The sequence below is a fragment of the Pinus tabuliformis genome, chromosome 8 (genome assembly GCF_031772625.1).
Source record: "Pinus tabuliformis cultivar Carrire ecotype Pingquan chromosome 8, CPIR1, whole genome shotgun sequence".
Taxonomy (NCBI): Eukaryota; Viridiplantae; Streptophyta; class Pinopsida; order Pinales; family Pinaceae; genus Pinus; species Pinus tabuliformis.
The window spans coordinates 994,718,150-994,733,131 of NC_142294.1; the positions used below are offsets into that span (position 1 = coordinate 994,718,150).

The 14,982-nt window shown below is 37.2% G+C and overlaps 1 protein-coding gene across 4 annotated transcripts in view; it reads left to right on the forward strand.

Moving 5' to 3' along the window:
* Positions 1-1,325: 1,325 nt before the first annotated feature.
* The window catches only part of LOC149238750 (S-adenosyl-L-methionine-dependent methyltransferases superfamily protein), a 143,132-nt gene continuing 129,475 nt past the window's right edge, over positions 1,326-14,982 (forward strand). For 2 of the 4 annotated variants that reach the window (XM_089373179.1, XM_089373180.1), the window contains exon 1: positions 1,328-1,713. In XM_089373179.1, the coding sequence (XP_089229305.1) occupies positions 1,395-1,713 (319 nt within the window). In that variant the 5' untranslated portion in view covers positions 1,328-1,394. Of the gene's footprint in view, positions 1,714-14,982 lie in introns of all 4 variants that reach the window. The other 2 variants (XM_089373181.1, XM_089373178.1) reach the window with 2 other exon arrangements.

Sequence of the window (14,982 nt, forward strand, 5' to 3'; positions counted from 1 at the left end):
GTAGGGGATCTTTGATAATTTTGGATATATGCATTACACACTTCTGGAGGTCGATTCCATCAGTGACGAGGGGACTATTCCCCTCCCATAACAACTTTTTCTTCTTCACATATTTTGATTTGGGATTTGTTTCAATGGTTATGCTCCTTTTTTATGTTCTGGAATTTTGATTGGGAAATATCTCTTCTTCCCTTGTTTTATTATGTTAGTATTGGTATATCCTTCTAAAAACATGACATATATGTATCACTTTCTTACTTCTTTGCATATTGGAAGATCTGTGCAAGTTTTTGTACATATGACACCTTTTGAACTTATGCATTGGTACATAATATAAACCAACGATTTTTTCGTCTAAAAAAACAACCCTAAAAAATAATATGTTTTTTTTTTAACAACATTGAAAATAAATATTTATTATTTAGAGTTAAAGATTATAAGTTGCATTCGTCAGTATTATTTAGAGTTAAACATTATAAGTTGCATTGGTCACTATTATTTAGAGTTAAACATTATAAGTTGCTATACTAGTAATAGTCAACATGTAAAAATCTATTGCTAGAGTCCTACCTTGGTAGGGACTAATAATGATTTTGTAACTATATTTGAATTTAATTAATAAACACATAAAAACTTAATACTTACAATATAACAACATTCTTAACCTTGGATATTCAACTCCACATGCCAAAGACCATAACTCATTTCATAGTGAAAATCTTCTATAAATATTTTATTTTAACTTAAATTTTATAACTGTTTTTTAAGGAGAAAAATCAAAATATTTTATTTTAACTTAAATTTTATAACATTTTTTTAATTATATTTAAGAGAAAAATAACAATACATTTGAGATATATGAAAATTCTCTACTCTCATTACTACTAAAAAAAATATCTGTAAATATTAAAATAAATTAAAATTTTAATAAAATTAAGGATTTATATATATATATATATATAATATAAATGTGAAATTTATAATAATGTTAACGATAATGTTAAGAGATTTGAGACGCTCAAAATTTCTATAATAACAATTGAAAGGACATCCTTCTTCAAGCAATACGCTCAAAATTTCTATAATAACAATTGAAAGGACATCCTTCTTCAAGTAATACAACATCTGGTATCGTTAAATTTATATATATAAAATTAGCTTCGAATGGTGAGCTTCCATCGAAAGTTTTAGGACGAAGAAAAAATCGACTCGACAACTAAAAACACACCTGAAAAATAAATAAATAAAAATAATAAGAGCATCATTCGACAACAAAAAAGCATGGCCGAAAAATAAATAAATAATAATAATAAATATTAAGAGCAAGATTCGTGGTATACCACTGGATAGTGTTGTTGGACGTTCGCCCTCAGCTTGTTCCTCCTCTCGAGGGGATGAATATCTGCTCCAAGGGTTTAGTGGGAAGTTCAAAGTTCGAGCCCTGGATCCTTGGCCGTGGATTTCGTGTGCAAGGTTCAGTTACAGGTAACAGCAGCATAACAACGACAATGAATGGAAAGAATGGTTATGCGGTCAGAGACACTTGTCTGTTTAACACTTACAACTATGGAGACGTTGGCTATTGGGATAACAGATACCTTCAAGAAGTTGGGCCTTTTGATTGGTACCAGCGTTACTCCGAACTCAGACCCTACATAAATAAACACATTCCTAAAACCTCCCGTATTCTTATGGTTGGTTGCGGAAATGCAGGTGAGTAACAATTGCAGCTCGCTCGATTCCTTTCTTATGGTTGCTACTTTTATATTTTGTAAGGTGGGGAAGGAATGTATGGAGGTCCTAGATTGTGGGGGTCTGGAGGCCTGTTGCAGCAGGAATTTCTGTCCGCAAAATGCCTTCTTTGGTTTGGTTCAATAAGCTACAGAGGGCGGTTAGAGATCATTTGGTCCCGATCCGATCGTGGACATCTCTGGTTCAGCGCCTGCTATATGTTGCAGGAGGCATGCTCCGTTTATATTGTGCTTCCAAGGCCTACTGTGCTTCCCCAGCCCCTAACGTTCCCCGTAGCGTCTTCTTTTGTGGGTCCTGCATTACGCAGTTTGCGAATTCGGCGCAATCCATCTTTATCTTGCCACATAAATATGTGATACATACATGCAGCTAGCTACTCCATTACGCATTCGATATACAGTTCCAAAGGAGCTTAGTCTGCTGCAATAGAAATATTTATCCATATTTTCTTTCCTGCAAGGATTATTCCTTCCCTTCCCACATTACAGACTGGTTGTGCTCCTTTCCTCTCCTTTCATATTATGCCACCAAAAGCCCATGGAATGGCTACAGCTGAAAGAAAATGCATGATCAACAGTGAAGAAATAAGTAATTTACGAGAACCCAATTTTTTGTTACATATGTGAAGCCATATTTATATAGTTATAATAGTTATCCCACATGGCAATGGATAAGCAATGCAATTGGGTCGATTGTCACGTTTATTGAATAAGTCATGATAGATAACCACAAGTTAAAGATAATTTGGTTGAAGGGTTATATTTGAGGGCACTAAAACAACTTAGTTGTGTGATGATAGAATGCAAGGGTACGAGGGAGAAAGAAGCTTTAACTAGGCCCTTAATTTTCATAGGCAGGGCTCTTTTGGGTTATTGGCGAAGTGCAACGGGCGGTTTGGTGTCTATGTTTCCGAAAGCAAGTTTTATAATTTATTTGAGGTTTAGTCAGCGAGTTTTATACTTTATTTATTTGAGGTTGGTATTTATTTGAGACAAGATAATTGTTCTTATGACTAAGTGGCAAGCGTGACTTTTCACTATTTGGATCTTGGATGTTATATATGAATGAATGAATGAGACAAGATACTTATTCTTATAAGTTATGATTAAGTGGCAAGCGTGACTTTTCACAATTTGGATGTTATATATATGAATGAGACAAGATACTTGTTCTTATGATTAAGTTGCAAGTGTGACTTTTCACAATTTGGGAATATTGCAATCAAGTGTTGCCTGTTACATCGCTCAAGGAAGATCATTTTGGCTACCAAACCATGGGCAGGGTTATTTGTTCCACCAAAGATCCCAGGACTTGCACCTCGCACGTAGCCCCAGTTATATGAAAACGGCCTGCTTGCCTGAGTGACATGTCTTACAAGTGCCGAAACATGTCTATGTGGGATTTTTTGAACTTTGGTTGGAGAAACACATTATCCCTGTTTAACCATTGAACTAAGATCCCGTTCACAAATATAATTCTATTTTTGCTAAATATTATAACAGTCAGTCAATCCATTTTGTTATTGTTTTCATAGTAAAATTTACTGTATCAATCTGCTGTTATAGACATGCCAACTTGTTAGTGCAGTCTTTGTGTCCATAACGATTTACACTCATATATGTGGTTCAAAGGCTAAAGGCCCAATTGACGGGTTTCTGCATGCTGTCATATTTCTACTATTGTCGAATCTGTTGCTGATTATACTTTTCTACCACAATTTACCAAATTTATTACTGTTTAAACAGTCACTTAACTGTATTAATGTGCCAGTAGAGATATATCAGTTTATTATTAATGCAGTCCTTCCGTCCATAAAAGTTTATGCTCAAAATTGTGGTGTCAAGACCTCAGAGGACAAGAAAATTCATATTATATTTCAGTTATGCTATCCGATTCTGAATTGGGTTCATAACTGTGGTATTGAAGTCACTTTCTTGGCAGTGTGGGAGCAACATCAACAATCACAAAATTCCATAAATGTAAAATTCCATAGATGTAGAGGAGTTACAAGAGGAGGTAGAGTGTATATTAGTCCTCATTGAGGGATATCTAGGCTAATGGGACTCTCTTTGTAAAATAATCTATTGCTCCACAAGGATGTATCCCCTAGGGTGGACGGTGCCTCCCCCTCATTTTGGGGTTCCCATGCTCCCTTTTTGGTGAAACTCAATGAAACACATAGGGGAACATGCCCCCATTCTGGGGGGCGTGTTTTCAAGAAGGGTGCATTTGGGCACATCCCCCTTGAAAAGAGGGATGCATGTGTGTACCTCCCTAAAAGGGGAATGTCCAAGTTTCACTCCCCCGCACCATCCCCCACCACCAATTTTTGCCATTGGAAAAAAAAATCTACGTTGCATGGGGATTTATCCTCCCAGAAAAACCTGCATTCCTGTGACTTGTGGACCCTTAGGAAACGTCTCGAAGCTGTTGGGATTTCAATAGGAACTTGGGGACTTGTTGCCCATCCTCAAAACATTTTAGGAAGATTTCAGGGGCATTTCAGACATATTTCAAGGATGTTCTAGACAAATTTTAGACATTTTCTGGGCAAATTTTAGGGATAATTTGGGCATATATCTTTAGTTTTGACAATCAAGGAAACTGATGATTAGACAATATGATCATATTTCCCATTCATTATTTTTGTATTCTACTAAATCTAAATATGTTGTACAAGTTAGAACTCAAAACATGGGTTTTGTATGATGGGTTTAAATTTGGGTTTCTAGTGATTTAAATATTGTTTTTTCAATGACAAAATTACAACAAGGAAAGCCTCAATATCAAAAAATATTTCAATATTTCAAAACGCTGATCCATGTGGTTATCTCTCTTGTTCTTTCTAATTTTTCAAGCCATCTCATCTTTTACATATTGTATGTGGGTTTCCAATGCTTCAATCATACAAACCCCAAACATTGTGAAAACCATCCGATAGTAGTGACTTGGATTGGGTATTGAATGTTTGGGTCCCAGATCCATCAGTAGATGAACTATGAAGTAGATGTTGCTCATAAGCCTATTTGTGCCCATAACTTGGAAGACTAATTGAAGATGAACGCAGACAAAATTATTGTAGCCGCGAGGCATTATGATCATACACAGGCATTGGTGGTAGATTATTATTGGAGAAGTGCAGCGACACGACAATTTAGGAGGATAGCCTTCACTTGCATATTTTCAGACTCTCAGAAAGCATTGGTACTGGTAGAGATGAAATATAATTGCCTACACCTCCCTTTGAGATAGAGATCACCTACTAATGCTTGCTGAGATATATCATGATCCGCTAGTAGGGAAAGAGGAGGGAGTCAATAGGGTTACTCATGAGTTTGAAACTACCTAGGAGTCCTTGAAGAGCAACCAGACGACCCTTCAAGAATCAGAGTTGCAAGTTGAGCAGTTTTGTATGGAGATGATTTATGTGTGCACTTCATCCTCCATAGCAGATATTCAATTAACTATGGTAATCATCACTCAAAATGATGTTAGGGGCACCCATGATTTGATAGAGGAGCCTCCTGTGATAGTTGATCACAAGGAGCACCTAGATGAACCAACATTGAGAAAGAGATATGCTCAGAGGTTCTTGATTATGCACCCATGGGATATGGAGATAGGTATATTTCTTACGAGGATACATCCATCTGGGATTCAGGTTTAGTTGACACAAGTGGAGTGGATATTGGAAGCCCAAGTTGGCATTGGGATCTAGGTGGGGCTTTCCATCATATACCAAAGGTGTGAGACAACTATGGCATTGGTGGGATGGTTGACCCAACGACCAAGTGTACACATTCTTTAGGGGAGTTTCAGTTGGCACTAGTGGCCAGTCGGTTTATGAGCAGACTCCAGAAGATGCCTTGGCTAGGGTTGCGGGGGAGCACACTGCCTCCCCCTTGGACCCACTCCTGAAGCGCACTCCCAAAATTCGCTCGTGTTTTTTGGGAGCGAACTAGGGAGCGTTCACTTTCTGACCGCTCACGTTTGCTCCCGAAGCAATTTTTTTAATGCGGGAGTGGTTGGGGAGTGATTGCTCTTGATCGCTTCCGCCTTAAAAAAATCGCTCCTCGTGGGCGAAATTGACGAGCCGCGCGGCGGGCAAGGGCCAAAAGAAATAAAAGGCCCTCCTCCCCTCCCATTATTCACCATTTGCATATTGAGAGAGCACTTTTGGAATTGGATTTTGAGTTGAGGAGGAAGATTGAGAGGATTGCGTGGGAGCTTGAGGAGCTTGCAAGGGAGATTGGAGTTTGGGATTGAAGGCCAAAGAGGTAGTATCTTGACTCTAATCTAGCATTTGTGTTTTTTATATGTTTATTGTTGAATGAAAATGTTCTCCCTTTCCCATTCCCATTCCTCCATTTTATTGCAGACAAGAAACTATAACTCCACCAAAGTTCAAATAATCAAAACTTCAAACATCATGGCTATATGGCTTGGCATTCTCTTGATGTTGGTTCCTTTTTTTGTTATTATGGTGTTGGAGAGTAGAAGAAGGAGGGTTGATCATGATGAAGAGGATGAAGAAGTGGGTAGTGGTGGATTTGAAAACCCTGGAGAAGAGGAGTACCTTGGTGAGGAGGAAGAGGAGAGTGGAGATGATGAGGGCACAAAAATCAAAGCAAACCAAACCCCATTGTGGAAATATGTTTCTAGGCCTGAAGCAGGGACAGAGGGTGGAACCACTAAATTTACATGCCTCATAAACCAGCCAGTTTATTGCCAAGCCAGCTACAGACCCCACAAAATTCAATTTTCGGAGTTTTGATGCTGTTTTGAGGGAAATTTGGAGTTGTTTCCCTCCAAAAACAACCCGTCTAAGAAAAGCGTGTCTCCCTTCTCATTTGCCTTACACATATCAACCCTAGCAACACTAGCAATCAATGCCAAATGGTGATGTTAAATTCTTAAAATAAAAGTGATGTTTCCTTTATTTTTCATTTTCATCCTTCTAAAAATTTAAGTAAAATGATGAAAATGAAAAATAAGGAAATGTCAATTTTACTTAAATTTTTAACATTACCATGAAATGACTTAGGATGTTTGAGAGTGGTTTCGACCTCATTGGATTTCATACGGAGAAACCAGAATTTTAGAGTTCACTCAAAATTCAACAGACTTAATGGTTTTCAGGATTTCATGGTTTGGGGGTTGGCAATGTTTCCATTTGATTTTATCATGCACGAGGGTATGAGATTGGCGTTTGATCAAGAGCATGAAGCCCTTTAAGGACCTTGATTTTCAAACTTTGTTGATGTTGGTGGTATTGATTGTTGAACTCCTCTACAATGGCCTTAACAATAATGTACCCTTCACTCAAAGGAAAATAATTGGTTAGGGATGCTAAGCTTTTTCTACCACATTATAAGGCTAAGGAGATGAACCCTTCACTCAAACTAAAATCACTAGTTAGGCATGTTAAACTTCAATTTCTATCATATTATAAGGTTGAACAATTCAAACTAAACCGACTGGTTCCTTCATAAACTGGCCAGTTTGGGCCGGTTTTTGTGGTTTTTTTGGCGATATAGGCCCATAAACCGGGTTTTTTTGTCCGATTTGACCCGGTCGCCCAATAAACTGGTCGGTTTGACTGGTTTCTGGTTCAAGCCAACCTGTTTTTAAAACTATGATGGAAACATCATAATGGCGTAAACTCTGGTACTGTGTTCATCTCATTACAATAAAACAAGAAGGATGCACCTACAAATACATACACTCAAACAGTTTGACGAAATAACACACTAAAAACTCAAACCAAATTCAGAGATTTGAAGGGAAAACTGAAGGTACTTCCGGGGATATCTTTGGCATTGTGGTGGGTCCTGGACAGTCATAAAAGGGGACGAATTCTATTCTATTTGCTGGCCAAACATACCAGTACAGCCATCTCTGTGTTGAGGATAAGTTTATTCTTGGTGGGCCGAGTTTCCTGTGGGGTGATACTGAGTTAGCTGCTGCATATTGGCTTTATTCCTTGGGTCTGCAATCATTATTGGAGGGCTGTAATATCTCAGGGTCTTATCAGCATATTTTAGCTGTCTTCTACAGCCTGTTAGCCAGAGGAAGTCTGCTCATTATCTTAGCCTATTGTATTTATCATTCACTACCTGCCTGCCAAGGAAAGTGCGCTATTCTTCATTGTTATATCTTTAATACTTCAGTGGGAACTTTATCAGTGGTATGTACCATCGTTAAGCATAATAAACTTGTATTTCATGGTTTGAAGTTGCTTTCATTGTCTTTATTTACTTCTGCGTATCATGCTTTAAACAAAATACAAATAAAATCACCGAGAACCAAAGACAAGCAAATTGTTTGACAAAATGTCACAAAGACCAGCTTAAACAAACTTAGACATTTAGTGGGAAAACACGAGGTATCCTCAGGAGGGTATCTCACACCCTGGGGCACATGTGAAGGTCTCAATACTGCAATTGCACGGACCATATTCTTTTAATAAGGAGAGTGACTAACATGGAAGGGAATGCCATTAGCAAAAAAGAAATTTGCCAATGGCATCATCCACATCATGGTTCAGTTGGTCCTATTACATAAAAATGAGAACCCTTCTGTTTGGATAAAAATGTGCCATTCCCAATAAGAGATCATCCACATCATGGTTCAGTTGGTCCTATTACACAAAAATGAGAACCCTTCTGTTTGGATAAAGATGTGCCATTCCCAATAAGAGATGGTGGAAGCATAAGGCCGATGGATAGTTGTTTTCCTTTTCGGTTTTCTTTTGGAACTTGCAGTTGCTTCCACATTCTGATCAGCTCGGGAAATGACATTTTGGCTAGAGAAGGTGTCCTTTGCATCCTCAAAAACTCGAATTTTGGCAGCATGTTAATTTTGTACATATGTTAACCTGCTATGCCTAAAAGATGTTGCTTGACCCAACTATAACTCCCAAACTCCCAACCCATAGATGGCCAAAAACATTTCGTGTCCAATGGCATGACCCACCTTTTTTGCTTTCTAAGTTTTTGTTGGTTGGGGAGCCAACCACTTAGTGTGGATGGATTCGACTGTCACTGGCATTGATGCTATTCCTGTAATCACTCATGTTCGTTTTTAAATTTTATGTGCAGGTTTTTAATTTTTGGAAGGTTTCTCATTTATTTTTTAACTTTTCATTGCTGATTACATCCCTTAATGCTGTATTTGAAGGCTGGAAATGAAAATAGAGATAAAAACTGCAAGCATTTCAATTTCAGATTTGAAACAGAAGGTTTTGACCCTACCTCCACGCTGCTAGATGAAGAAATCTACTGGAGGAGGAACTCAAAGTGCTGAAGGAGAAATCTGAAAACCAAATTTCAGCTCAAGAGGAACCAAATCTGAAATTGTTGAACCAAGTATGAATTTCAGTTCAGGAGAATCAGAAAACGAAATCTCATGAGCACAGTGATAAATCTCTCCTCCAATCGCTCAAATTGCCCAAATTGCCCAGATGGCTGCATGACTAGCTATGGCAGCTCAAGGAAAGTTCAAATCATGAAATAGGTAAATGTAAAGTGAAATAGAGGTAGAAATACTTTATAAGTTTATAATATGCTATGTTACATTGGTTTTCGGTTAGCTCAAGAGAATAAAAAAACCAAATCTCATGAACAAATTGATAAATCACTCCCGTAGTTCAAATTGCCAAATCACCCAGATAGCCTCACAACTAGCTATGGCGGCTCAAGGAAAGTTCAAAGCATGAAATAGGTATATGCAAAGTGAAATAAAAGTAGGTGTACTTTTTAATAGGCCATATTGCATTAGGTGTATTTTTTAATATGCTATATTATATTGCATTGGCTTTCAAAACGGGGAAACAATGGAATGGAGTCATGTCTCTTATGATGGCTAGAGCACACCCCCAATTCTTTGGGAAACAGCGATTTGTGGACAGTATATATATATATATATATATATATATATATATTGCATTGGCTTTCAAAACGGGGAAACAATGGAATGGAGTCATGTCTCTTATGATGGCTAAAGCACACCCCCAATTCTTTAGGAAACATGGATTTGTGGACTATATATACATATATATATTAAAAATTCAGAATTCACTTTTAACCTAAGTCACATTGTTCGGGTTCGACAATGATTAGGTTCGGTTCAAGTTCAAATTTTTTGATGAGATTCAGATAAGGTTTGCCATTAGGTTCATCTATATACATTTTCTATATATATATTAAGTTTAAAATGAAATATAGGATAAAATAGTAAGATATCAACATCAATAAACATAAAAATTGTTATCACGAACATGGAAATTGCAAGGATAGATTATAAGCTTGAGTTGTGACATGAGGTTATGGGTTTTGATCTATGGACTTGGTCAATGGTTATGAGGTTCACCGACCCTCAAATTTTTTTTAAGGTTCGCCAAAATTCGAACCTTAAGGTTGAAGATCAACGAACCTTGTGACACAGCTTTTAACAATTGTAGTTGTTTCAAGCTTATAAGCATAACAACTATGAACAACCCTTACACTTGACAATTCTGATTAAACTTTAGCAATTTAAAAAAGGCTTTGTGACATTCCATTATTGGTTGCTAGACATAAACAAAATGCAGTTTAGGTTTAGAAAACTCAAGTGTAATTATTTTCATTTTGTAGTGAGGTCCATGAAGGGTTTATGAAACAGAGAGCCCTCCCTATAGCAACTTTTCTTCCTTATATTTCTTGTTAATGATGATTATGTTAAACATAAAAGACATTCCCTTCTCATTAAGTTTTGCAGATTTTTATGATTGTGTTGAAAACCACTATAACATACCTTGGTTCTATAAAGAGATTAGATTCATATTTCATATTAAGAAGGTGATTGAATAGACATCTATTCAGACTCTGGGTTTTTACCGCTAACTACCTGTGTTATCATCTTTGCACTCCTCCAGATGGGGAACTGGTGTAGCATTAATTCCAAACAAAGGATCATCATCAACTGTTGTCAAAACAAAATTGGCTTCTTGATTTTCCTTGTACTCATCATCTAACTCCACAATCTCGCTAAGTGACGACAAACATTCTGTAGCAATTTCTGACTCCTCTTCATCCCAAATCCTTGTACCAACTTGCTGGAATGAATATGGGTTTGCTTCACCTTCAACGGAAATGACTTCTCCCAAATTGTCCTAGGAGGTTCGAGCATAGTCCTCAAATTTGATCATTGTTTCTCCTGCATTCGTAGCATTGACACTGGGAATTTTTTCAGCAGTTGTGCTCCTTTTATCTTCATCATTTACAGATCTGCAACTTGCTTTTTTCTTTGCTGTCCATACCCCATTTTGCTCTAACATTTACAGATCTGCAACTTGCTTTTTTCTTTGCTGTCCATACCCCATTTTGCTCTAACATCTTTGTGAAATTTATATTATATTCTTTAAATTTTTGAAGGGCTTCTATGAATTCTTCTTGCGGCAACTGATTCTGAGGCATTTTTCAATTAAATCCCTCAACTTCCCCTTTGATTCTGGTCCTGGGATTTTCTTCTTGGTATTGCCTTGATTTAAACCACATAGCTGTCCAAGACCATGCTCTGATACCACTGTAAGATACCCTCCTGAGAATACCTCATGTTTTCCCGCTAAATGTCTAAGTTTGTTTAAGCTGGTCTTTGTGACATTTTGTCAAACAATTTGCTTGTCTTTAGCTGTAGGTGATTTTATTTGCATTTTGTTTAAAGCATGATGCATAGAACTAAACAAAGACAATGGAAACAATTTCAAACCATGAAATACAACTTTATTATGCTTAATGATGGTACATACCACTGATAAAGTTCCCACTGAAGTATTAAAGAGAGATAACAATGAAGATTAGCACACTTTCCTTGGCACGTAGGCTGAGATAATGAGCAGACTTTCCTCTGGCCAACAGGTTGTAGAAATCAGCTAAAATATGCTGATACGACCCTTGAGATATTACATCCGTCCAATAATGATTGCAGACCTCAGGGGATAAAGCCAATATGCAGCAGCTTAGTCTCACCCTATAGGAAACTCAACCCACCAAGAATAAACTTATCCTCAACACAGAGATGGCTGTACTGATATGTTTGGCCAGCAAATAGAATAGTAGTCGTCCCCTTTTAGGACTGTTCAGGATCCACCACACTTCCAAAGATAGCCCTGGAAGTACCTTTAGTTTTTCCTTTAAATCTCTGAGTTTTTAGTGTGTTATTTTGTCAAACAGTTTGAGTCTATGTAGCTGTAGGTGCAGTCTTCTTGTTTTATTGTAATATGATGAACACAGTACCAAAGTTATTCCATTATGATGTTTCTATCCAACTGCCTATATTTTGTGATAAACTCAGAAATGTAAATGGCACATAAATACATTCACATCAACAAAGATTCAATAAAAAGCAACTTTTATATTAATGAAATGATAGAGTATACAGTACTCAAAAATAATAAAAAGGAACCTAGAATGATCCTTAGCATTCACCTCCATTGATACCCAGTGATCTGAGCCTTCGACAGAGATAAACTCGCCCTCCTGCGAATGTTCTAACTCGACCAACACATGGATGACACTCCACTCTCTTTACAGAATTAAGTCGACTCCCTTCAACTGTGATTTCACGCTTAAGATGAGGTTTAGGGACTTCAACCCACAATAAACCAGCACTTAGTATGCACCCAAATTTCCAGACTGATTAAAGGATGAGAAACTCAGTCTACACAAGGTGAAATATTCAGTCTTTCATACCCAGAACTCGACTTGATATAACACAGCTCCTCTAGGGGGTGGAAACTTATGGCCTGTGTGATGAGAAAACTCAACCCCAAACAACCAGCAAACTCGGCCCAGTTATAGAGTCAATCCCGTCCCTTTTAGCAGAAAGATACTCGACTCCTTTTTCAGCAGAAATCGACCCCACATTTGGCTTGGCAACTCCACTTGAAAGAAGATTTATAGAGCACACAAAATCATAGATTAAAATCAATTGACAACACTTTAGAAACTTACTCCAGCTCTGCCATCTTTTCTCCTTTGAAGCACAATGGCAAAATCTGAATGATCTCACTCCAAAACTAGCTAGGGTGTATGGTTTCAACACCGAAATTAGAAATCAGACTTAGGGTTTCCAAAAACCTTAGACTCTTCTCCATGAGCTCTCCAAATTTTCTAATTCTCAAGTGACATAATGTTAGAATGAGGAGAGACTCCTCATTTTCCCTTTTTATAACTCATTTGCCACCCTTTTACCTGTTTACTCTAATTAAATAATAAAAACACTTTTCCCTTCTTTATTTAATTATTAACTAATTAAAATCACTTTTAATTTTAGAAAATGTTTAATTCGCCTCCATGATCACACTAGCCATCCAAACCCCGTTTTCATCATCCTGGCTTGTAGATCTTTTTACACAGATTCCAACGAGCTATTACACTAAGGTGTTCCTCCAAATAATCAATCCTTCATAACACTTTTAAGTGTAAATAATTAAAATATGCATGCTAGTAACCCTGTTTTATGGGAATCAATGAAACGCAAAGGAATTAAGAGGGAACCATGCAAAATTGATCCGAATGATGAAATATTGCAAGTGATCCCACTCAGACCCCATAAAACTTGTCCAAACCCTTCGGGCCCACCAATGGTGTAATCTTTCTCTTATGATCTCGCTGACACAAGCTTTGGATATCTCTCATAACCATATCACAACGAAATCCAAAAATTGTGGACATTTCAAAAGGTGAACATAAGTTGAGGATAATGATATTAGAAAGACGAGTGTCTAATATTAATGTGCATAAGGATTGGATGAGATAGACATGGGTGTGGGAAGGTTGTTCTATTGTTATGGATGTGTGGACAAACATTGCCAAGTATTCACTTATAAGAATCATAGTTACATGCTAAGACAAACCTTTCTTTCTTAGAGCTATTGAGTTTTGGAAAGTGCAATAATGAAGCTTTTCAATTTGAGATTTTTCAAGATGTTCTATCGAGGAGGTTGTGCTTATCAATGTTGTGTGGGTTGTGACAAATGTAGTAGGAATGTGCAAATTAATAGTTGGGTTACTAATTTAGAGTAAATATAGGAATATTTTTTGGACCCCTTGCTTTGTGCATGCACTCAACATTGCATTGAAAGATATTGGAAAAAATGGATGGGTGTCTAGCTTGGTGACATCTATGAGAATTTTGTAAATATTTATTTGCAATCACTACCCCTTAGCCATGCGTGGGTCTCACTTGAGGAAATAATTCCTTAAGCTCATAGAGACTCGATATGCTATCTATTTTCTCTTATTAGAGAGGATGTGAGTGCCATTAGCTTTGTAGGCCCCATAATTGTGACTTTGGATTGGAATAGGTGGATAGAAACCAAGATACGTGAGGGGAAGAAAATTAGGCTTCAAATATTGGATAATGATTAGTGTATAAATTGTGGTTATTTAGTGACATTCTTGTGCCCTATAATAGAGGTCATTCGCTACATTAATATAGATTCTCCTTGTCTCGAAGAAATCTACGAGACTTTTCATAACATGTTGGGTCAAGTGAAGGTAGCTATTCATGTAAAAGAGCCCTTCTTAGAATTCTATATGAACTAACTCTGACCCATTATTTAGCATAGGGGGATCGAATGAATACTCTTTTGAACTTGGCAATGCATGCACTCAATCCAAAATGATATATTTCAAGGCTTGGTATAATTCTTCCCAATGAGTATTTAGAGGTCAAGGGATTTCAAGCCCCCTTACAAAGATGTACAATATAGAAGAGTGGAGAACTTTTAGGAAACAGTGGATGCAGATTGTGAGTCTCAATAGTCCCTACAACAAGCCTAATGTGAGGGAAAATTGCAATGACCTGGGCTAGGATCACCCCATGTTGGTGGACTATGCATGGGGATGATGCTCCAAGGATCCAACATCTTGCAACAAACTTGCCTCTAGGATAGTAGAAAAGCTAGTTGTAATACACAATGCCTTATGTCTTGTGCATAAGAAGACCCCAAAATATTAGAGGGGATCAACAACACAATGGGATGTGGATCTAGATGCTGCATAGATTGATTAGGAGGATGGAATGGATGAGTTGCGACATGGTTTGGTTGGTGTGTCATTGGTTACTCATGAGATTGACATTGACTTAGTGAAATTTCCGTTGATGGTTGCAAGGGCATAAAAAAATTAGAAATATAATTCTCTAGAAAATTAAAAATTAAGAATTCTCTAGAAACACTATCAACCT